The sequence below is a fragment of the Telmatherina bonti genome (genome assembly GCF_933228915.1).
Source record: "Telmatherina bonti genome assembly, chromosome: 8".
Lineage (NCBI taxonomy): Eukaryota > Metazoa > Chordata > Actinopteri > Atheriniformes > Telmatherinidae > Telmatherina > Telmatherina bonti.
Genome location: NC_136626.1, coordinates 16,809,264 through 16,834,835, shown reverse-complemented (window position 1 = coordinate 16,834,835; position 25,572 = coordinate 16,809,264). Strand labels below are relative to the sequence as shown.

The 25,572-nt window shown below is 36.2% G+C and overlaps 2 protein-coding genes across 2 annotated transcripts; both read left to right on the top strand.

Annotated features, from left to right (window-relative positions):
- Positions 1-430: 430 nt before the first annotated feature.
- jak3 (Janus kinase 3 (a protein tyrosine kinase, leukocyte)) lies at positions 431-24,651 on the top strand (the record flags this gene model as incomplete). Its single annotated transcript, XM_079244589.1, has 24 exons — positions 431-531; positions 2,997-3,203; positions 3,282-3,399; positions 4,753-4,870; positions 4,979-5,124; positions 5,379-5,682; positions 5,988-6,110; positions 6,211-6,368; positions 6,623-6,734; positions 7,100-7,280; positions 8,207-8,331; positions 8,571-8,702; positions 8,802-8,889; positions 9,020-9,144; positions 9,376-9,514; positions 9,747-9,898; positions 12,060-12,210; positions 12,444-12,571; positions 12,787-12,976; positions 13,280-13,404; positions 21,412-21,584; positions 24,061-24,178; positions 24,265-24,378; positions 24,532-24,651. The coding sequence occupies exons 2-24, from the start codon at positions 2,999-3,001 to the stop codon at positions 24,649-24,651; spliced, it is 3,345 nt and encodes a 1,114-aa protein (XP_079100715.1). The 5' UTR covers positions 431-531; positions 2,997-2,998.
- LOC306759090 (uncharacterized protein) lies at positions 16,425-19,348 on the top strand. Its single transcript, XM_079244590.1, has 4 exons — positions 16,425-16,667; positions 17,310-17,453; positions 17,903-18,175; positions 18,839-19,348. Exons 1-4 carry the CDS (start codon positions 16,664-16,666, stop codon positions 19,327-19,329), a joined length of 912 nt encoding a protein of 303 aa, XP_079100716.1. The 5' UTR covers positions 16,425-16,663; the 3' UTR covers positions 19,330-19,348.
- Positions 24,652-25,572: the final 921 nt, after the last annotated feature.

The following is a 25,572-nucleotide window of genomic DNA, read 5'->3' as shown; positions in this document are numbered from 1 at the left end:
GGAAAAAAATAGGTTAATTGTTGGTCACTTGTGTTCACTTGATATTTTGTGTTTGTTTAATTTTGATTTGAGCATTGTTATTTCTTACATGTGTTTTCTGTAATCACACTCATCCATTGGAGGCAAGTTTTTAGAATACACAGAAATATTTTGAATGTAGTGATTGTACAGGAGTGTCGGAACCCAAATGTTAACATCTGAAGTCAAATCTTTGATGTTTATTTCTCAAACCTTGTAATAAAGTTGATTGTTTAGTCCACAATAAGCATAGGACATAATTGTATGTGAAAAAAGACATATAGTAAAGCTTTGGGTCATTGTATTATAGGAAAGAAAGGTTCAACGGATACAAAGACAGAGCCGACGCAACATGTCAAAATCAGGAAATCATATTGAACTTCCTGTCAACGTACACACACACCCACAGGCAGTCACACGGTCAGGGTGAAAACGCAGAAGTAAAAGAAGAACGTTTGGATTTATAAGAGAAAAGAGAATACCATCTGGATGTTAGTTGCCTACATGTAAAAGGTAAAAACTCAGCATGTTAATGTCACATGACCTCTGTCTTCAGTGCTAAAACTGGATACTTTTCATTAATTGAACTCGTTTTTAACACCGTGCTGAAATGCGTCTTGGCCTTGTTGTTTTCTGTTGATAAAGTCCAGGTTTCATTGTGGTAAGCATGCTCACTGCGATGCTTTCTATGGTTTTGCTTAGTCTGAAGCTACTTCCTATTCACCAGTCACAAACTTTGACAAAGACTGGGTTTTTTCACGTCCTTAAGGCTGGTCATTTATAAACAAACTTTCTTGGTATTTTAGTTTTATGCTGCTGGCAAAGTTTCATATGAACACTGGAAATATTATCAGATATTCTTCCTAATTCTGTGACAGCAGAGAGTGGTTAGTAGGGCTGTGATGATATTCTTTGTCCCGATTCGATTCCGATTTTTTTGGGTGCAGATTTGATTGACATTGCGATTCTCACGATTCTTCAACATTGCTGATTTTTGTAGACTAAAAACAAAACAGCAAAAAAATTTACTAAACTTTTCTTGCTAGTCATTTTTCTTCATTTCAATTGGGAAAAAAACACAGTAGCCAGACCATCATTCTGCTGCAATAATGCCCAAGAAGACAAGTAAAAGATCAATAAAAACAATCGATTTTCAAAAGAAAAAAAAAAAAAAAAGATTTTAAAATTGTGATGCAAAAAATCCCAATATTCGATTTTTTCTATTCGATTTCCTACCCTTAGTGTTTAGTGTTGGAAAAATCTTGTAATGATGATATTGTGAGCCTCAGTAGAGAACAGATGGTTAGAATGGTTCGAGTAGCATACTAGCTGGATATTATAACCCCTTGCAGGAGATTGTGGTTGTAAACCCTACTCTGGGGGTCCTACACCAAGAACTGAGATAACAATGTTCCCAAATGGGGTTGAGGGCAGGAAAGTGTCTAGAGGGAGTTATTCTGGGCTGAATGTGAATTCACCTTGTCCACAGGGGTTACTTGATTTGCTGGCTTGGGCAAACTCCTTGCAGCAAGTAAAACTTTTGTACCTTCCCACTGATCTGATTGCATGTCGTTCATTGGAAGATATTTTCTCTTACAGTTAGCAGTTTAACGAGATCCAGCATGAGTTTCCAGAAATTTTCTTTTGGATTTTTCAAACAATATTAAGTAAGGTGAATCAAGATTTAAGTCTGGACATGTTTATATGTTCCACAGAGAGCTATATGCTACTAATGTGTGAACTGTCTACCCTTTCGACACACACACACACGCGCACACACATACACACACACAATTCATAATTTACTCTGGCATATGAGGCAACGTAAGGTGCCACATAAACGTAAAGATAAAGATGAGACAAAGGAAAACAATTGTGATAATCTTTTATTAAAATCAGATCTGCCTGTTGTAATTTTGTTAAAAAATTCACAAATGTTTGTCAGCAAAGAAACTCAAAGCTGGAAACAATAAAGTCAGCACTTACTGGTTTTGGAAAAAGTCTGTTTAACATTCTGGGGACGCCGGCATCGTCGGCGATGCCAGGGACCATTTGTGTTTAATCGAGCATCGCTGTCGAACCATAAAAGATAGAAACTTTTCCTCTCTTAATTGGGAGACTCCGGGCTTTCAGACGGTAGTTCCGGCATCACTGTAGCCCATTCATAAGTGATACAGTGTTGTGTCAAAATAGGTGTACCAATCAGAGCCTTTGTCTTTGGCGCATGACACGCGTTTGTCCAATCAGAGCCGATGATGCCTCAGGAAACACCTCCAAACAGTGTCAATCACTATGCATCGGTGTCATTAGCAGTCGGATAGCTGCCTTCTGCATTTACAAGGCCGATAAATTATGAAAACAACAGCTTTGACGCACGCATACCATGCGTAATTGCTCAAACAAACATTTGCATTACTCAAGTATTTTATTTCAACATAAACGACACGACGGCGTCGTAACAGATGTAGAACTTGGTAAAAGATACAGTTTGTGCAGCTGACAGTGATTTCGGAAAGCTACGGTGCTTCAGTCCCCATCAGTACCTTTAGTCATGCTTCGAAATAATAATACTCTTTATTTCAAGCAAAGGAGCCTCATTTACATAGCAGTTTATGATATTTCAATTCAAAATAATAATAATAAAAAAAACAAGGTATAGGACATTATGGGGCATTGAAAGATAGTGTTTATTAGCAGTAAACTAAAAAAAAAGTCAGGTTTATGTCTCTAAAATGCCCTTGGTCCTCATAGGGTTAAGTGACAACAAAACAGAAAATAACTGTTCATGTCAACAAAAATGAAATGGCCGTCATTACCCTGGGCACTGTTGATACCCATTGTTGATAGACATGTTTTTTGGGTTTGTTGAAGTATCTTATTGGATATTTCATTTGCGGTCAAATGGATTGGTAACAGTTACCCTGTAGGCCCCTACTGTAAATATATTCTTTGACTGCTGTTGTGGATTTCATTCCCAGGCATGCCTACACATCTCAGACAGGAAGAGTTGGCGCCTTTGGTGATGAGAGATCGGGAGGGCAGCCAGAGGTCCAGCTCAAGCACGACCTCTGGTCTACAAGTACACCTTTACTTCTTCCCTGGCACAAAGGATGCAACAACAATCCAGATTTCCTCTGGACAAATATCAGCTGAAAATATTTGCAGAGAAGCTGGAAAAAAATGTGGTAAGATTTTCAGACTGAAAGTCTGACATATGATCATATATGGTGTCAAATCATAATGCTTCATATTTCTTTCTCCAGGAGTCTTACCAGTTTACATCAGTCTTTTTGGTTTGGCATCTGCCGATCTCTCCTTCTGGTACCCTCCTTCACACATGTTTGACTCAGAGGAACACTTGGAAGTTCACTTTAGAGTCAGGTAAGTGTTAACTCATGATCAAAGATTTATTTATACACTGAGCGCTTTATACATCCAAAAAAAAAAACCCCATAATGATATGGTTGATATAATTGTCATTCTAATAATCTGTTAAGCAAGAACTATCGAATCTAAAAAAATGTTTAAGACAATAAAGCATGTTTGTGATATCTCCAGGTAGAAGATTTTAATATCCTGATTTCTGTCATCTGTAAAGTGAAAATCCAAGATTTCATTGAATAATTCTTATCAACTCAAAAAATAGAAGAATCCACCGGAATCAGAATCAGCTTCAATTAGTCATTGAGCTAGCGCCCTGGTGCAATGAAATTACTTCCAGTACAACCCGTCCAAGATTTAGACAACAACATACATGTGACATAAACGGAATCAGGCAGACAGAGGCAGCAGCCATGGAGCGGCGCACCTTTTTATGCAGAAGAAAAAGATTACACGAGGGAGGATGGGTGAGTGTTAAAAAGAAAGAAGTATCATCTCATTTCACCTAAGAGGAAAGAATAACGATAACATTCCAGGAGACTTGATAACCAGCCTTGCTTAAGGCCAGTGCAGGGAGCCAGATTCAGAAAACAGCTTTGTTTTGGGTCAGGCTGAGCGTCGTTTGACTCATCTCTAAGTCCTTAGTGGTCTCAATCTGACTCCGATCAACAGAATTGGGGGTCAGTTTCCACCAAACCTAGGATCAGTTTCTCCAAGATGTTATCAACCTATGGACGAACTCCGGAACTGCTACCAGCCTACCAGTTCAGGCCAGACTGGCATCCAGCTCACGGTCCAGTTCTATCATCACATGAGTTCGAGTGCAAGTTGCTCGACATAGTCCATCACAGCTCTTCCAAAATTTGAGACACACTAGAAAAACCGCACACACCAAACAGCAAAAACCCAGTTTTTAATAAATCCAATTGTGTAGAAATCCTCCACAGAAAGAAGCGACAGACACATGACCTTCATCACGTATCCAGAAGCATGCATTCCGTCAGGACATGCAGGCTCTCTTAACCCGTTTTTAGGGGAAAAAAAAAAAAGATTTTTAGCAATTGCATTGAGAAACCAGCTGACCAGAATCGTGATTTAAATCCGAAGGAAATGGAGAAAGAGGCTCAGAAAGATAGATTAACAGTACAAAGAAGCAGCAAGGCAGAGTGGGAACGGGAGGGAGAGAAAAAGCATTCGTCCTCGCTGAGAGCAGGAAGTGAGTATACCACTTAGGGAACCAGGATTATAGATGAGATTACCAAATGGTTTTTCAATAGTGTGTATTGTATTGTGTATTGTGTGGAGAGGTAAGCACATTATGAATGCCAGTTCATTGATTTATTTTATATGTAGATTTTTCTTTGGAAACTGGTTTGGCCAAGGATCAAAAACATCATACCGCCACAGTTTGACAAGAGACAGAATCAGCCCGGTGCTTGACTACAGTGTCATAGATTATCTTTTTGCCCAGGTAAATTACAATTCTCTACTAGACACACTCTCATTCAAAGTTAAAAGTTAAGAATTTTAATTGTTTTATTTTATTTTATTTTATTTTATTTTATTTTATTGTGACTAGCTACGAAGTGACTTTATTGCCAGTGAAGCGGGTGTTGCTCCGCCTTTGAGTACCCAGGAAGAATGTCTGGGCCTTGCGGTGCTGGACCTGTGGAGGATGGCTAAAGAACGCCATCAGAGTGTAAGAGAGCTCTGCAGGACTGTCAGGTATTAAAAGTTTAATTTTCAGTTTGAAGTTAATCATGAAAGTTTGAGATACTGAAAGTTTGAGAAGTAATTTTTAACAGTAATATGTTGTGACCATATAATAACAGACATGTTAACTCTTAAATAGCTGAGAATTTTACTAAATTACATTTCACCTCAAGTAGAAATAGACTGGCTTTGCTTTGTTTAAAATAAATCAGCGTGTTATAATTCTTTAAATTCTTTTCATCTTTTCTTTAAACACCCTTTTCCAGCTACAAATCATGCCTCCCAAAGTCACATCGCCATGACATCCAGAAACGAAACCGCCTGGACCGCTTTAGAATCCGAAACACTCTGAAACGTTTCTTGAGAAAGATTGGCAATTGCTCTGTGGACGAGTGCAGCTTAAAACTCAAATATCTGATTGAATTGGCTGGCATTGAGCCTTCTCTTGGAATTGAGACCTTCAATGTGAATCAGTCCTCCTCTCAGTCAAATTCATCTTTCACTCTTGTGCGGGTCATTGGGGAGACAGGAATTGAAACCAGTGAAAATGTTCACCCTGACAATGTCTTGGTAAGAAAAAGTTCAACTTAAGTTTATATAGTTAGAAGTCGGTGGAGATATCACACACAGCATTTTAAACTTAGCATGTCGGTCTGCTTGGTCAAACTACAATAATCTATCTATCTATCTATCTATCTATCTATCTATCTATCTATCTATCTATCTATCTATCTATCTATCTATCTATCTATCTATCTATCTATCCATCCATCCATCCATCCATCCATCCATCCATCCATCCATCCATCCATCTATCTATCTATCTATCTATCTATCCATCTATCCATCCATCCATCCATCCATCCATTCATTAGGAGTGGCAGACTTTCTGTGATTTCCAGGAAATCGTTGACATCAGCATAAAACGAGTCGTCCATGATCAGGTTCCACAAGACAGCAGAATGGTCACAATAACTCGAAAGGATGACAGATGCCTGGTAAAGGATAGGATTGTTTATACATAAAGTTTTGCCATTTGTTTCTCATAAATTCATTTAATTTTTTATAACCTGTTTGCTTGCTCCTTTTTCATAACAGGAAGTCAATTTCCAGAATCTTAAAGAGGCACTTTCATTTGTGTCTCTTGTTGATGGCTACTTCCGACTGACCACAGATTCTAGCCACTTCTTCTGCCAAGACATTGCACCCCCAAGTCTTCTGGAGGGAATTAAAAACCATTGCCATGGCCCAATTACGTAAGTTATTTTGGCATTTTTGGAATCTCACATGATGCTTTGAAAAAGTATCCTTGCTGTTTTTCTTCCATTGTTGAAATATAGCCTTTAATTCAAATCTAGATTAGGGGACCAAGAGGAAAAGATGTGAAAGAGGCAAAAATATTTAGAGCTTACAGAATTAACCTACATTCCCCTGTGTATTATTGCAAGGTCTTGTACAGCTACTGGAATGCATCTGTATTAGAAAGCTCTGTCATTTCTTGTTTGATCAGATCAGAGTTTGCCATCAACAAGCTGAAAAAGTCAGGATGCAAAGGTGGTACCTTCCTTCTCCGGCAAAGTCCCAAGAATTATGAGAAATTCTTCCTGACAGTTTGTGTTGAGGTAAAGGCGAAGCCAGGCCAAACCTATTAAAGAGTTCTTTCACAGCATTACGGTTTTTTTTTTCTTTTGTACTATTCATTTACCTGATGACAACTGAGGATTTGATTGACATCTGTATTTAATTCTCTATCTATGCTGATTATGTTTGCTTTTCTCTGTCTGTCTGAACATTATGTTCAGAGTTAATCTAAGTGAAAAAATCATACCAACTCACCAAGGATCAGTGAACTAAAAGATGCTCTATTCCTTTTGCTTTTCTTCTTCTTTTTTTTTTTTTTTTACAAAGATGTGTGGGGAAAAAATGAAGAAGAAGATCCTGCGTACCTAACATTTAATAAAATCTGTCTTTGTCTCTGTCTCTATAGACCCCTCTTGGACTGGATTATAAAGACTGTCTTATTATAAAAGACAACAGTTACAGTCTCCCTGGTGTCCAGAAATTATTTTCCAGTTTGAGGGAGCTCACCAGCTATTACCAAAATAACTGGTTGCTGCTGGCTGAAATACCTGTAAAGTTAGCATCCTGCTGTCCACCTCGACCCAAAGGTTTGATTTTGTTTCTTTTTTTTAAGAGCATTTATATCATGACATTGCAAAAACTGTTCTCATAGCTAAAGTATTTTTAATGTTTTTGTACAATGTATCAACAGAATATTTCAAACCTGGGCTTGTTTGGATGCCGTGGCTCACTATGATGTTCACGATAACCATACATTATATAATAATAAATCACATATGGTTATACACAGTTTTCACCGGCATCCAATTTTCCGAAACCACTAAAAGCTCAAAACCTTGAAAACTGCCCACATTTAGGCTCATGCATTAGCAATGAATAGCCTATTTCTCACAGTAAACTACACAAAACCATGAGAGTAAATCAGTGAATTGCTTTAAGGCATTAACAACAAGAGCAGTCTATTTCTTATCCCCAGCTAATTAATTATTAATGCTTAGTCAGCATTTATTGGTTTTCAAGCTGACAACACAGAGATATTGATAAACTGTGATGCGATGAGTTGAGGAGAAAGAGGGTGAAGGTTTTGAGAGAATTTGTGACTAATGTCCCACACAAAAAAAGGAGTTTGCTGACACATTTCCTCACACTAACTTTAAAATTATGCTGAATGCACACATTGCAAGATTTCATAGTGGAAAATATGAGTGTGATCTTAACTAATTTGGGCCATGCATGTGCTTTGTTACAGTGGTGAACCCAATTAAATTTTTTTTTTTTTTTGTAAGAAATCTTTTAAATTGTTTGTTAAATTTGTTATTGTTTTACTGTTTTTTTTGGGCTCTAACTACTGCTTTACAGTGTGGTTTTAATACTGCAAATGGCAATAAACTAAACTGAAATGTTTACTAGAAGCATGCCACACATTAGTAATGAGCTCGTTGAGCCTTTGTCTTTATCTTGGCAATCTCAGTCAACTGTATGTAAACACACATCTTTTTGATTTTTCCCAAAGAGCTCACAAATCTGATCATCATTCGCAACAATAACTTGGTTGAAGCTCAACGGTCTCCAACACCTGGAAGGAACAGATTTGGTCACATCCAGTTCCAGATGATCAAACATGAAGACCTGAAATGGGTACATGTGCAGACATGACACCATATCTTTTGTTACACAACCACTTATATGCACATTACCGCTGATGACTTGTTCGTCTATTTTTACTTTTCTCTTTTCGGTAAATGCTGCTGATTCTGCAGTTCTATATGCTCAGGGAAGAACTTCAGAGATTTGTTGAATTCAGGTTTAAGAGTGTGATTCAGAATGCCACTAATAATGAAAGAGTCTTCATAATAGTTTGTGGGTTTTCTTGTAAGGATGAAAGCCTTGGGCAGGGCTCCTTTACTCGAATTTTTAGAGGCTACAAAACTGACATCCGTGACGGAGAAAAACACACGACGGAAGTTCTTCTGAAGGAGCTTGATGCTGTTCATAAGACCTGCTGGGAGGTGGGTCTTTATAGATAAAAGCATTTTGGAAAATTTGTTCAACTGTGTCAGCAATACAACTGCATGTTTGTGTGGTGTTTGTATTTTGTTTTTTTTCAGTCATTCTTTGAGTCTGCCAGTTTGATGAGCCAGATTTCGCACAAACACCTCCTTCATGTATATGGTGTTAGTGTCCTCGGAGTAAAGAGTACGTAAAAGGGCAATCACTAAACCAATAAATACTGATGGGACTCAGCAGTCCCTGCTCACGTGGACGAACATTTGAGAAGCTGTGCTTGAAGTACAGCTGTAGAAACAGATCTTGCTGTGTGTTACAGACATCATGGTGCAAGAGATTGTCAAGCACGGGGCCCTTGACCTATACTTGAAAAGAGGGAGATCTGTATCAGTGAGCTGGAAACTCAGTGTAGCCAAACAGCTCGCATGTGCACTTAACTTCCTGGTAAGAAATACTTTCAGGTCTAAATAATCTCTGCTATTATCCTTGCTTTTCTATGTATATCTTAATATACAACCAGCAAATGTCAATTGAAAAAAAAAAAAAGTCATGTTAAGATACAAACTGCATCATTCCAGCCATAATTAAAATAAGACTTTTTGTAGAAACTATTCTTTAAAATGGAGCATTTGGACTGTTTAGATTGGTCGAAAGTAACCTGAAACTCTTATATAGGAAGAGCTAAACATTGTTCATGGAAACATCTGTGCCAAAAATCTGCTGCTGGCAAGAGAAGGTGATCCCTCCCAGGGCAGCTCCCCATTTATCAAGTTGAGTGACCCAGGCATCAGCATGGCCATGCTAGGCAAAGATGGTAAAGCTAAGACAGTCTTTTTCCTCTTTTTTCCTGTAATATTGCTTCTGTTTGTCAAAAGAGCATACATGACAAATGATAATGATCTGATGCTATTTGATCTGAAAGAGGGTAAACTAGTATGATACAATATGATTAAACTCTATTTTTAAAAAAAAAAAAAAAATTAAAATAGAGCACTGGGAGGAAAAATAAATCATTAAGTGTAACAAACAAAAGTTTATTTCTTCAGTTATCCTGGACAGGATTCCCTGGGTGGCCCCTGAGGTGCTTCAGGCTCCAGACAACCTGACCCTTGAGTGTGATAAGTGGAGCTTTGGTGCCACTGTGTGGGAAATCTTCAACAATGGAAACTCCCCATTGCAAGGGTGGAACCTTGATCAGGTACAAGTACTTCAGTGCATTCACTCATTGTTTGGGCTGACTAAGTTTTAGATAGATAGATAAATACTTTATTAATCCCCCGTAGGGGAAATTCAAGTGTCCAGCAGCTGTACATTCACACAAATTCACATTCAGTACAGGTTAAAAAGTTAAAAGTTACTAGCAATAGTAATAAAAAGTGCACATGATCAGACTGAGCTGTTACACAGTCTTATAGCAGCAGGAACGAACGACTTCCTGAACCGTTCCGTTCTACACCGTAGGGAGAGAAGCCTGTCACTGTGGTTGCTCTTCTGAGCAGACAGACATTGGTGTAGTGGGTGCCTGGTATTACTCAGGATGCCCTGCATGAGAGACCTCATCCTTCTCTCCAGGATCTCTCCCACAGTGTCCACCCTCCTCCCCATCACAGAAACACATCTCCTGATCAGTTTATCCAGCCTGTTCCTGTCCCTCAGGGTCATATTGCCCCCCCAACAGATGACCCCGAAAAATACTGCACTGGCTACAACAGACTGATAGAAAATATATAGCATGTCTCTGCTCACATCAAAAGCCCTGAGCCTTCTCAGGAAATGGAGCCTGCTCTGTCCCTTCTTGTACAAAGCATTTGCTTGCACAGACCAGTCCAGCTTGTTGTCGAGGTTGACTCCAAGGTACTTGTATGTCTTAACCACCTCAATTGTCTCTCCATCAATGGTGATTGGTTGATATGAGGGCTTCCTGCTAAAGTCAATGATCATCTCCTTGGTCTTTGATGTGTTCAGGATGAGACCATTGCTCCTGCTCCACTCTGTAAATGAAGAGATGACTCCTCTGTACTCCCGTTCATCCCCTCCTTTCACACAGTTTTAGTATATGCAGTGATGTAAGAGAGTAAGGAAAGGTTGGGCCCAATCCAAGTTACCTGCAGTTTACCTGCCTCATTATTTACAGTAAAGCATCTAAATATTACTCTTTTAAATATCTTATTTAAAGCTTTTGTAAGTAGCAGGGAATGGACCCAAAAAGCAGCACCAGAGAATTGGTCGGGTAACAGTTCCTGAAAGCAGCACAAGAGATCCGGGCAGATTTACAGACTTTATTTGAATGAGTTTGAATGGCTGGTGGAGGCTGCATATATACAGGCTGAACTGATGATGAACAGGTGGTAGTGGCTGGTGAGGGCAGTTAACTGATGAAGGGTGTGGTTTAGCAGCAAAGCAGAAAGAAGCAGGGCTAATTATGACAGCTTTATTAGGAAATATTTGCCAAATATTTTCAGAAGTACAAACAAGTGCCTGATGTTAAAGCTAACCAACTGTTCTATAAGAAATTCTGCAAACTGCACAAATATTCTATAGACCAGTGTTTTTTTTTTAGTTTTTTTTTTTTTTAACCTTTTTTGAGCCAAGGCACAGTTTTTTCACTGAAAACTCAAAAGGCACACCACAAACCAAAATGTTTTGTTTGTTTTTTGTTTAAAAAAAAAACAACAAAAAAACATATTAATATAAAGTCAATCCTGTCAAAGTGGCCTTCAATAGAAATAAGATAAACACAAGGAAAAGGAATTTTCTTATCTTTTACCTGCGCCCTGGATGAACACAGGGCTGCTTTTCAGACCAATCAGGTGACATTGGATCATTTCTCAGGGCACACTAGTGTGCCACGGCACAATGGTTGAAAAACACTGCTATAGACAGGTGATGTAATATTACCTGAGCGTTAAACACTCATAGATGTTGTTTTGCAACTGAGGTTTTAGTCATATTAAAAAAGCTCATATTCCCTAAATGATGTTTGCTCAAACACACCCTTGTGCAAACTATTCCAGGATGCCCTTGAACGCATCATGAACTTGCATTAGGTCAGGTGACATTGTGCTGTGCATGGCTGTGCTCTTTGTTCAGTGCATAGAAAAAAAAAAACATTTGAAAACTGAAATTTAAATCATTAAGGTACTCACAGCATGAACATATTCCTGAAATTCTGTTCTTGATTTTGGAATGTTGATAATATCTTATAAATGAAGCATTTTATCATTGTCTTTATTTCTAACGTTTTAATTAATTTTTTTTATTTTTTATTAAAGGACCCCCTTTTTTCAAACTAAGAACATCACATCTTTTCACTCAACAGTTGTGCTTGTAGATGGATTATGTTTCGTTTGTTTTTATAGAAACAGACGTTTTACAAGAATCTGCAGCAGCTGCCTCCCTCCCAGTGGATAGAACTAGCAGATCTCATCAGCCAGTGTATGGACTACGAAGCAGACTTCAGACCATCTTGTCGTAGTATAATCCGCCAGCTCAACAGTCTTATCACATCCGGTAAAATTATTTACAATATGGTGATGATGGTCATTTAAATCACATTCATTTGTTTAATTTCAATGCAATATTTTAGAGTCAGGCAATAAACTTATTGTCAAAAGGTTTTTACAAAGTAAGAAAACAGTAACACCCTATTGAGTCATTTTGCCTATCGAGTTATACCTCTGTATCTATTTTCTCTATGTGTTCATTTTAATGCAATGACGTCATGTTTTCACATGTCATGGCAGACTATGTGATACTTCATGCCACTGAACCTGTCACACAGAGCCTTGTGTGCAGATTTGTCTGTCCTTCTCAGCAAGACCACGCATTGTTTGAGGAGAGACATTTACGCTACATCTCCCCACTGGGAAGAGTAAGTGTGAAGCAACACCCAACATACACACCATTCAAAAAGAGCTTTAACTTTCAGACAAATGATGATTTTTGCTATATTACCTAAAGCTCAAATTATTTTAGAGTAAAGAGGTCCAAATATCATTCGGTCATATGTGCTGCTGTGGTTCAGATACGGAGCAGGTCGGCTTCTCTTTTTGTGACTGACCACTGAGTTAATGTAAACTGTTCCAGGGAAACTTTGGCAGTGTTGAACTTTGCCGTTATGACCCGCTGGGTGACAACACTGGTGAGCTGGTGGCTGTGAAGAAACTGCAGCACAATAAGCAGTCAAACCTGGAGGACTTCCAAAAGGAGATCAAAACTCTCAGTGTATTACACTGTGACTACATCGTCAAGTACAAAGGAGTCTGCTACAGCATGGGTAAAGGAACCAAGAACAACCCCAAACTCATCACCATCAACACAGAAGAGTTTTAAAATAAGTTCTGAAATGATTGAATTCATTAACAGAAACAAAAAGTTTATTTTTTTAATGATGCATTCCTGTTTTATAATTCAGCATCTGCACTATGCGGATTAAAATGAACAAGAAGACGACTCTTAACTAATAGCAAAGTTTTTCAATGCAAGTCTGCTTGACTGATTATACATGACAACTGAAGGACATAAAAACAACAGCATGGTCCTTGTGCGGATTGAATGTTACATGTTTCCTTGTTCACAGGTCGTCTCAATATGAGCTTAGTGATGGAATATCTTCCCTACGGCAGCCTTATTGGCTATTTGGAGGCTAACCGACGCAAGATCAACACCAGACGACTTCTCCTTTTTGCCTCTCAGATCTGTAAGGTGAGGATAAAAAATATGAACTCAGATTAAGTTGCCTTTCAATGAACTGATGCATGAGCTGTTTTAAAATATGATGGTAATAATTTGATTATCAGTACCTCCGCCAAGGCAGAGGTAAAGTATTTGGTGACAATAGTTTGTCTGTCTGCGTGTTTGCAACATAACTCAAAAAGTTATGGACAGATTTAAGTTTCATTTTTTTGGAAAATTTCAGAAATAGAATCAGGAACAATTTTTAAGGTGATGCTGTTTGGATCTGAGATTTTCTTAAAGGATGCTCAACTTTGGGGAGATGGGGAAAGTTTTCCCATTTGAAATCTAACAAAAACATAATGCCCAGTCATTACTAAAAAATAAATGACAATGGCTTTGCAGAGGTCTGTCCTCTCTGAATACTTAGTTTGTTGAAGATCTGGTAACACTTTATAATAAGGTTCTGTTGTAAGTCCTTTGTAAGAGATTATTTAATGATTAACTAATCATTAATAAGGCTTTACAATGCATTAATAAATCATTAGAACATAATATGGTAATATTTAATGTGTGCTTAGTAGATTAACTCTAAATCATTTACAAATGATTATATAATGATAAACTAATCATTTACAAAACATGACAATATATGCATGAATGATTAGTAAAAAGTATATTACTGATTTAATAATTCATTTGTATCTGTAGTAGTAAGTGTAGTCGTAACTAGTAAGCTGATCTGTAAAAAGGCACAAAATGCAAATATGTGAACCGAGGTTCTGTTGCAAGTCACTTGTAAGAAATTACTTAATGATAAACTAATCATTAATAAAACTTAAGAATGAATTAAAAATCATTATAATATAATATGGTAATATTTAATGTATGTTTAGTAGATTGATTCTAAATCATTTACAAATGATTATATGATGATAAACTAATCTTTTACAAAATATGACGACATATTAATGAATGATTAGTAAATAATATATTAATAATTCATTTGTATCTGTACTTTTAAATATAGTAGTTAGTAGAAAGCTGATCTGTAAAAAGCACAAAATACAAGTATATGAACTGAGGGTCTGTTGTAAGTCATTTGTAAGAGATTATTTAATAATGAACTAATCATTAATAAAACTTTACAATGTATTAAAAAATCATTAGAACATATTATGGTCATATTTAATGTGTGTTTAGTAGATTAACTCCAAATCATTTACAAATGACTATATGATAAACTAATAATTTACAAAACATGACGACATATTCATGAATGATTAGTAAATAATATACTACTGATTTAATAATTCATTTGTAGCTGTACTTTTAAATAAAGTAGTTTGTAGAAAGCTGATCTGTAAAAAGCACAAAATGCAAGTATGTGAACTGGTGTTATGTTCCACAGATCCCTCCAGGTGTGCACATCAAGTGTCACAGAATGTGTCAAGAACCACTCTAGTGAGCCCTACACACTAGTTCACATTAATAAATATTTAGAAGGCGTTATAGATTATGCGTAACTATATTAATAAATCATATTTAGATCTCTCTGCATCCCCCAATCTAAAGTGTAACCAACTCATAATTTATTCATGTGTTTTTTGATGGTAGATATTTCTTACCTGTTACAAATGATCTGTAACGAATGTGTAAGAAACAGTGTACAATACCAGAAAATGATGCTTAAAGGTAGCATTTATTTAAACACAAATATAACAAAATAACATTTCTTCTGGAGACATACAACTACAAAGAATAAATCAGTTGTAATCTCTGGCAAAATTTATCTATAAAGCTGTCCAATATCATGAAGGAGACGTCCTAGACTTCCATTGGGATGTTCTTTTGCCAGCCATTCGTACCATTCAATAACTGCAAGGTGGTCCACGAGTAATTCTTCTGTGCGATTCCCTCTGAGTCTCCACACTGTCTCTTTGTATGTTCTCCATGCCCTTTCAATGTGTTGGGTATGAGCTCCTGTCTGGGCATCAACAAATGCCACACTGTGGTTAACAGTATAATGCCTGTAACCAAGCTGGGGAAGAGCATGTCTATAACTTCTCCACTCATCACTGATGATGATGGACCCTCTCTTAGCATGGTGAGCAATAATCGGCATGAGCTCTCTTCTGGTCCTTCTTTCAACTAAGCGGAGAACTGGTTTTGCAGATCCATGTCCTTGGTATTTCACCCCCAGCATGCCAAACACCCACTTCTTCCTTTTCCATCCACCAGCCATTCTCCCTCGCCCATACTGAAAATAAGTAGGTAAAAATAATTTTTACAAAGATTTGCATTAATTTAAATAAAGCATGGTTCAGACCCTTTTAAGTAATAATAGTTGAGTAACATGAAAATGTATTTTTATGTGAAGCATTTTATTACTTAAATATTTATTATTCTTACCTTCCTTTTGTGTCGAAAGTGACTCTCATCTATAACAACAAACTGTCTTCTGCCCCCTATTTGTTGTCCTCTTCTTCTCCTCATTCTGTCCATTGCCATCACACATGCCTCTCGCACTTTCTTGGCCATTTTTGACAAGGTTGCAGAGCTCCCTGCTATAGCATCTTCAATCATATCTATTTGTCTTAAACGAAGTCCCTGAGAAAACCTGTAAAAAAAAAAAAAAAAAATCAAAATTAGCGAACAAATGGTAATTAATTTGAGGGGTTTAGTGTGTAAGTGGAGGGAACAAACCTGTGCAGAAATCTCATCCATTTGAAGAGGGACACTTTGGAATGACTAAATAAAGACTTGTGCCTTACTGACTTCTTCATACTTCTGCCTCTGTGACTGCTACGTTGGCACCTCCTGAGAGATAGGTGAAAGATAAGATTTAAGTGCTTTTTTCTTTTGCATCCATTTGATAAGTTTCAGATGTTTCTTTCCCTCCACCAGCTCGCTCACCTTCCTAGCTAAACTTGGCATCCTTTTCAAGTGTCTCTTTTGATAACCATCCACAGACCTGCAATTGATAGGATTGCTTCAGGATTGCATACACTGCTCTTGTCTCCGTTACCGCCAACCTGCTCTGACGTAATCTAAAACCTGTAGTTTACAACGTGTTGTCAGCGCGGACAGCAAAGCATTATGGGAAATGGTGTCCTGCCGGTGGGACTAGTCCCGGTCAGAAAGCTACATGCGCCGAGCGGCAGAAATGGCGGCACCTTCAACCACTGCAGTTACCCGAAAGCTTTCAACACGATTGAGAAAACGGTTCAACTAGAAAAGTGATGAAACAACCGCGGAGCAAGGGGAAAATGATGAAGCGGGCAGCAGCATGGGCAAGTATTTAATATATTTTACTCTCACACGTTTCGGGACATTTGTGCTAGGTTTGCTAATTGCAAATCATGTTTTTTGTTGTTGTTGTTGTTGTTGTTGTTTTTTTCCCAATGAATTTAAAGTCGACTTGCACCCCAAACCTTTTTGGTTTGCCTATCAATAGAAGCAGACATAAGTATTTATAGTGTGTGGGAATGTGTTAGTTCTACATTAAATATTAAGGGAATATGTACACACACACACACACACACACACACACACATACATATATATATATATATATATCTATATATATATTTATATATTTATATATACATATGTATATATATATATATATATATATATATATATATATATATATATATAGATATATATATATAGATATATATATATATATATATATATGTATGTGTGTGTGTGTGTGTGTGTGTACATATTCCCTTAATATTTAATGTATGTATGTATGTATATTTATATATATATGTATGTATGTATATGTATATATGTGTGTGTGTGTGTGTGTATATGTACTGTAGACATTTACTGTAGACATTTAGAACTAATTTGATTATTTTATTTCTTATTTTGTTTGACAAATTAACATAAAAACATCCTGTTAACAACTTTCCATATCATTTCAGGAGTGACACAATCTCCAACAGCTGAGCTGTTAGCAAAGAGAAGGCAGACACAACTCAGTAAGGCAAAGAAAAAAGAACTTCAGTCTAAGAAAATTGCAGAGTTGACAGATGAAAGAGACTCCCTCCTGAAGCAGTTGTCCAAATGTAAGACATTTTCAATCACATTAGTTGAACTATAAATGTGCAAAATTAAATAAAATAATTGTTAGGCTGATTTGGTAAAAGTTAATATACTTAAATGTATCTGGTTAAATATTTTAAAATATTTTTGCTTGTATTTGCTATTTTAGTAACATCTACACTGTCATTAAAAAATTACTGAACATCATTCTCAAGAGTGTCCAGAAAATGCCTTAACTATCGGGTATTGGAACTGACCATAATTTACATGGCTATTAGCTTGCTATTCAAGCAAAGGAAACATTATAAACTGACAGCAAACACAATTATTACTTTTTAGATTGTACCACATTTTTACTGTTAAATATTTTATTAATGCTTATCTCTATGTAAACTTATATAGGTTATAACTGTATTTCTGTTATGTGTCTGTACTAAATTTGCCCTGTATCTCACTCTCTTTCCTGCTTTAGACAAGAAGAACAGTAGTGCTGGCATAGATGTTTCAGCTGACTTACATGACTCAGACTGCTCTAACTCATCAGAGTCATTCAAGGAAGCGGCATCCTACTCCTCTACATCTTCCTCCTCTTCTGCCTCCTCTTCCTTCTCCTCTTTCTCCTCATCTTCTGATGATCAGAGAAAGAATGCAAAAAAGAAGAAGTACAAAAAAAAGAGGATGCAGAAGAGGAAGAAGAAAAAAGATAAGAAGAAGAAAGTCAAGGAAACTAAGTTTGTAAAGAGAGGTGAGTGGTGGTACTTTTTAAGGTCTTCAGCTGAGCAGTGGATTGATGGTTAGATTAGACATTAAAATTTACTGGGAGCAATTTATTTATATGGCTGAATTTATAGAAGGTAACCATAGATAACTTCTTCCAAAGTGATGTCCAGACTCAGACATAAGGAAGCCTGCAGTACACAGGACAAAAGGCTAAAAAAAAACTGACAAAAATATTCCTTTTTTGTTAACAGTACAGTTCACAGAAAAAACAGGTTTATAGCTGGTTTTGCTTCTGTACCTATGGGTTGTATGTTTAAAGGAAGATTCAGATATTTGGAATCTCAGTCTTTTCCAGGGTATGTTTTTGTTTTAGGATGTGCAACATTGAAAAAGGAACCTTTCAGAAAGATTAAAAAGTATGGTTGATTTTAAACAAGAATAAAGCAATATTGATGAAGTGGTAATACTGTATATGATGTTTTTGATATTAATCTGTTTTTGATGTTTGTTATTTAGAAAAATAGTAATTAATTAATTACATTAATAAGGAGTGCAATGTAAGCCACATTTACAAACATGCATTATATGTCACAAGACATTTGCAAGAACAATAGGAGGAAAAAAGGCAAGACAGTCATATTTTCATAACTTAGTTAATTATGTGGGTTTTTTTGTTTGTTTTTTGCAGCTGTAAATCCAAATCAGGTGTTGAGAAGATACAAGAAAGTCTTACATCAGTTCAGACAGGGAAAGAACTTGAGGTCCTCCTACAACGCTGTTGGAGTGGACAGGAATACAGTGGTTGCCAGTGCTGCCATTGCAGAACTTGCAATAGTTTCCCAAGCAAAGTATGAAGAACTCCTACGAGGCTACTCAAGAGGCCAGAAACTGCAGACCTTTATCCAAAAGTGTTTGGATGTGTTAAGCGATGACCCTGCACTTTTGTCTGCGGTCGAAAATTTGAAAAAAAAATGGAAAGCTTCTCCCCATTACGAAGAGAAAGTAAAGAGTAGGATGCTATGCCAGTTTGGCAATGTTCTATGTATAGTTCTGATATACATACGTGTAATTATTTTTTGTACTAATTTTTGCAAACCTGTCCATTGCAAGCAGCATGAGTATAATTTTGTAGTATGTCTACAGAAGAAATGTTATTTTATTATATTTGTGTTTAAATAAATGCTACCTTTAAGCATCATTTTCTGGTATTGTACACTGTTTCTTACACATTCGTTACAGATCATTTGTAACAGGTAAGAAATATCTACCATCAAAAAACACATGAATAAATTATGAGTTGGTTACACTTTAGATTGGGGGATGCAGAGAGATCTAAATATGATTTATTAATATAGTTACGCATAATCTATAACGCCTTCTAAATATTTATTAATGTGAACTAATGTGTAGGGCTCACTAGAGTGGTTCTTGACACATTCTGTGACACTTGATGTGCACACCTGGTGGGATCTGTGGAACATAACACCAGTTCACATACTTGCATTTTGTGCTTTTTGCAGATCAGCATTCTACAAACTACTTTACTTAAACGTACAGCTACAAATGAATTATTGAATCAGTAGTATATTATTTACTAATCATTCATGAATATTTTTGTAAATTTTTAATTAATCATATAGTCATTTGTAAATGATTTGGAGTTAATCTACTAAACACACATTAAATATGACCCTAATACGTTCTAATGATTTTTTAATACTTTGTAAAGTTTTATTAATGATTAGTTCATTATTAAATAATCTCTTACAATGACTTACAACAGAACCTCAGTTCATATACTTGTATTTTGTGCTTTTGACAGATCAGATTTCTACTAACTACTATATTTAAAAGTACAGATACAAATGAATTATTAAGATATTTACTAATCATTCATTAATATGTCATCATGTTTTGTAAAAGATTAGTTTATCATTATATAATCATTTGTAAATGATTTAGAATCAATCTACTAAACATACATTAAATATTACCATATTATAATGATTTTAATGCATTGTAAAGTTTTATTAATGATTAGTTTATCATTAAATAATTTCTTACAAATGACTTACAACAGAACCTCAGTTCACATATTTGCATTTTGTGCCTTTTTACAGATCAGCTGACTAGTTACGACTACACTTACTACTACAGATACAAATGAATTATTAAATCAGGAATATACTTTTTACTAATCATTCATGCATATATTGTCATGTTTTGTAAATGATTAGTTTATCATTATATAATCATTTGTAAAAGATTTAGAGTTGATCTACTAAACACACATTAAATATTACCATATTATGTTCTAATGATTTATTAATGCATTGTAAAGCCTTATTAATGATTAGTTAATCATTAAATAATCTCTTACAAATGACTTACAACAGAACCTTATTATAAAGTGTTACCGAAGATCTTATCTGACAACTATTTTTACGTAACATTTCAACTAGTATTCAATTTAATGTTTCTAAATGATTAACAAGTTACTTTGAGTTCACAAAAACTGTAAATTCCTGCAGATAAATATAGATTCAGAATGAATTCCTCTGCCTGAAATCTCTCATTGCACAACACCATGCTGGGAATTGTTCAGCATTGTTCACATAACACAAGTGTTCACTTAAAGGGTGCTAAGGTGACTTTTGAGTATGTCAGAATGCTATTTGTTAACTGTGTAGCTGTATGTGCTGTTCATTGTGAAGGACTGCGGAACTATTTGTTAACCTGTGTCAGGTTGGGCAGTGGGGATGTGGACCCAAATGCAGGGGAGAGCCACAGGGATGCAGATTGAAGGAGATTTATTTAAACCCAAGGAACTCAGGGGACTACAACAACAAACAAAATGATCCAGCAACCAAAAACTGAAACTGAGGGGTATAAATACACCGGGAACCAAACAAGAAACAGGTGTACAGAATGAACTAAAACAAGACCAGGTGAACTCAATGAACAAGAAATCAATAAAGCTAAACAGCAAACAAGAGAACCAAACAGGAAAAACTACTAAATAAAGCAGGAAACTTGAAACTAAGCCACAGCATAAACCACATCATGACAACCTAACCTGTAATTGGATAATCTCTGTAATATGTACCAATGACAGATTGCATTATCATTCTGTCTTCCAAGCAAAATTAAACTAAATAAAATAACAAGGCCATAGTCATACAACCTGATCGTTAGAGTCAAAGGTATACAGCTTTTGTCTACAACTTTTCAAGTTTGTTTTATCTGTGATTTTTCTCTCAGGGGATGCAGTACCTGCAGACACTGCGTTACGTCCACCGAGACCTTGCAGCCAGAAATATCCTTGTTGCCAATGACTCACTGGTGAAAATTGCTGATTTTGGGCTGACTAAGGTTATTCCTTCTGACAAGGAGTACTACCGTGTCACACAGCCAGGAGAAAGTCCCATCTTCTGGTAAGTTCTCTCTCGCTTGAAAGCTAAAGGATTACACCGGTATTCTCAAATTTAACTCTGTAGCTATGCTGGAAGTGTACCTTGTGTAACTTGATAGCAGGAAGTAGACAGAAAGTAGTTACTGCCTGTGAGCTGCAGTATCTATCCGTCCACCTCTTGCAGCTCCTTGAAAAACAGCTTTATTCCTGACTCTCAATAAGCTGTAATGAAAACTCATACCACTATAAGAGGCAAACTTTGTTTTTTTGTAATTTGTTCAGTAATAAGTGCTACAATTGGCTTTATAAGTATGTAAATGATTGGGGGCCTGTTCCATAAAGGGCATTTAACTGAGTCTAAGAAAAGTTGATCAACTAAGTTTTAGTTCCAGAACAGCTGCTTTAAGGTGGGTAGGTCAGTAGTGAGCAACTCTACCCAGAATTAGGAACCACAATAAAAATCTACCATCAAATACCTGGATTCACCATCCACTTGTCCACTGATTGAATATCAGTGAGTCCTATCACATACTAAAGTATACCACACACTAAATTATATATATATATATATATATATATATATATATATATATATATATATATATATATATATATATATATATATATATATATATATATATATATATATATATATTAGGGTAGAATTTGATTAAAAAATTAATCAACTTAATTACAAGCTTTGTAATTAATTAATTGTGATTAATTGCATTTTAATCACATAATGAAATTTGCCCCAAAAAGCAACATTTTTCTCATTTAAATGGATTTTAAGCGAATAATAAATCAAATAGTAAAAGAGATGAATATAATAAACTTGAACTTTATTAATGCCTGGAAAAAATTAATTTAACCTTGAAACAATAAAAATGAAATAGAAAACATTCCTGGTCAAAACTGAACAGGCCCAAAGTTAAAGTGTCATTTCAAATACTTTAACTAACAGCTGCAGCTTTTCTTTAATCAAGAGTCTCCAATATGTCACAGTAATTTTAACTTTATAAATGTTTCCTCCACACTCTTCATCAATAGACATTAATATCTGACAGAAACTAATTATCCTGCCAACTTCAGTCTGATCCTGCAGCAGAGGTGATTTAAATATAGATTTTTTAAAAAATCCTCTGCCTGAAATCTCTAATTGCATAACAACATGCTGGGAATTGTTCAGCGTTGTTCGCATAGCACAAGTATGCACTTAAATGGTGCTAAAGTGACTTCTGAGTATGTCAAAATGCTATTTGTTAACTGTGTAGCTGCATGTGCTGTTCATTGTGAAGGACTGGGGAACTATTTATTAACCTAACCTGTAACTTGATCATCTCTGCAATATGTACCGATATCATTAATATCTGACAGAAACTAATTAACCAGTGTCAACTTCAGTCTGATCTTACAGCAGAGGTGATCACCTACTGGTCTGACAGCAGCATGGAGCTGCATTAGGACCGAGCTACATGTGTTATTTAGGGTGGAGGATGGGGGGAGAGCTAGGGAGAGAGGGTGCTTAGCTGCTGATGCTAAGGGAGAAAAGAAAACTACACGTTCTTTTATTGTTACTCACCAAGAGTTCCTGATATCACCAGAAAAGATGTTAGACTTCTTGGTGCTCATTTTGCCAAAAGATCTGAAACATTGCTAAACATAGCGCCAATGTGGCTAAGTTAGTAGCCGAGGTACCGTATTTATTGGTTCCTCCTAACCCCAAATAATTAGAAGACATCTCTAACACAAGTCCAACTGAAACTCAGGTCTCAGGATTATTGAATTATTATATAACGGTAGCAAGTGGGCTTAAATATTGGTGGGTATGATAGATATGTGTTTAAAAACACACATGTAGGCAACTGAAATGAAGTATAAAACCATGACGGCATTTTTTATTTCTATACGGGCTGATACACAAAGTAAATAGAAGTTGCTATTTCTACATTCTACTTGTCATTTATACCTGCAACATATATAATACAAATTGTTTTTGCTACAGTCAAAAGATGTTATTGGGATAATGTGTGGATAAGTAGAAGCTGTTTGCTCTACAAATAAAAAGCAATACACTTTACCTTGAGTATTATATTTTTAACAAAAGCTGAATGGGATGACTGCAGTTGGTAAATTCAATGTCAAACCACATATTATATTAAAATAAATACTGTTCTGAAGCTGATCATGTACTCACAGGTCATTTTATTAACTGTTATCAACATAAACAAATTGCTGGATTATGAATAATAATGCAAACTAGGTAAAGTAAACCTAGCCTAAGCGGTTCTAAAAATTATGTTTAAAATATGTTGAAACTGAATGTGATAACCCTGAGTTAATGGTGTTTCAGGCTTTTCTGATCTAGAAAGAAAGGGAAGTCCTACCCTGAGCCTCTTACCACAGTATCTTTTTAGACAGGCCCCCGGCTCACATCTTTTGAGAAGACTGCCATGCCATTGTCATAATAAAGGTCACACACTGTTTTTTTTGTGCAGGTATGCTCCAGAATCCATCAGCGAGTCCAAATTCTCCCACAAGTCAGATGTCTGGAGTTTTGCGGTTGTTCTTCATGAGCTCTTCTCCTACTGTGATATAAACTGCAATCCAAAAAGAGTAAGAACGTCAACAACTATTCCATACAAGTATCGACAACTTTTTCAGCTTTAATACATCATTTTAACATGGACGGTTCTATTTAGCTGTATATGCAGGAGATTGGACATGGTTTGCAAGGTGTGTCCATTTCGATGCATCTGGCAAATGTTTTGAAAACTAATTGGAGACTGCCAGCTCCTCCAAACTGTCCTCCTCAGGTATGTCGCCCCTTTTCTTCAGAAACTCTCAGTGAAACAATTCTCTGCTTATGCAAGTGACAAAGTTGCAGCTTTTCCAAGAATGAAAATGGCACAGTTTCTTCTCTTACTGTCGTTGTTTTATTCCAAATCTTGTTCTCATGGAAATTGCAGGTGTACAGTTTAATGAAACAGTGCTGGGCGTACAACTTTGAAGAGCGTCCATGTTTCTCCAGCCTGGGAAGCCAGATTGAAACTATCATGCAGGATGAAAGAGAGAACCCAAAAGGATGAGGAGGAACCTTATCCATGAGGATGAAGAGGGGGAGGATGGGGAGGAACCTCATCCCTTTTCATGTCTAAAGTTTCATTGCTTGACAACAGGAGTAAGAAGTGACGTGGTTCTTTTGTCAGCTTTAAATTGTGTCACCATTTATCATTTCTGTTTGCTTCATGTGTGTAATATGTGCTCCTATGGTGCAAAGTGCTCTCATTCAGGCGTAAATTTAGTTTTGTAAATATTCGTCTACAATGACCATTAGAAGCAACAAAGTGACTTTTTTTCTGCTAACCACACGTTCGATAACCTTTGGACTTTCCTTGTCTTCCCCGTCCTCTGCCTTCACTTCTTTTAATGGTTATCAGAGAGCAGTTTCACTGCACTGGCTAAATGTTCTTTTACAGGTTTACTTTAATTTTTTTTTTTTTCCAAGTCATTGACCTTCTTATTGACCTTTGGCCCAGCTTGAGAGTTGATTTAATTATAATTTTAAGTATAATTTCTGATTTAATTTATTTTTTATGTGGTTTTTATTATTCTCTTATTTTTGACCCATTTTAGAGTTTTAATATGTTACATTGCTACTTGATCAGTAGCTGTTGTTGTTGTTTTTTTTTAAGTACTTTACAAATAAAGATGGCTTTGCTATGGTATTTTATTTGTGCATTTTTTTCTGAACCTATGCTAGTACTAAAAGTGTCTTACATAAAGTCGTTTTGAACATTGTTAATAAATCTCTGCTCTGAACTCCTGATTTAAACAACTAGATCTGGTTTGTTGAAATGTCTGAAGCACTGATGTGTCTGAGAGAGCTGAAAATACATAAGTTATTTCTATAAGTGTGATGTTTCCAGTTGTTTTATCAGGACATGCTCTTCTTTGCACATATGCATAACCAGACAACTCACACTACAATTAGAACTTCCCTTGACCTA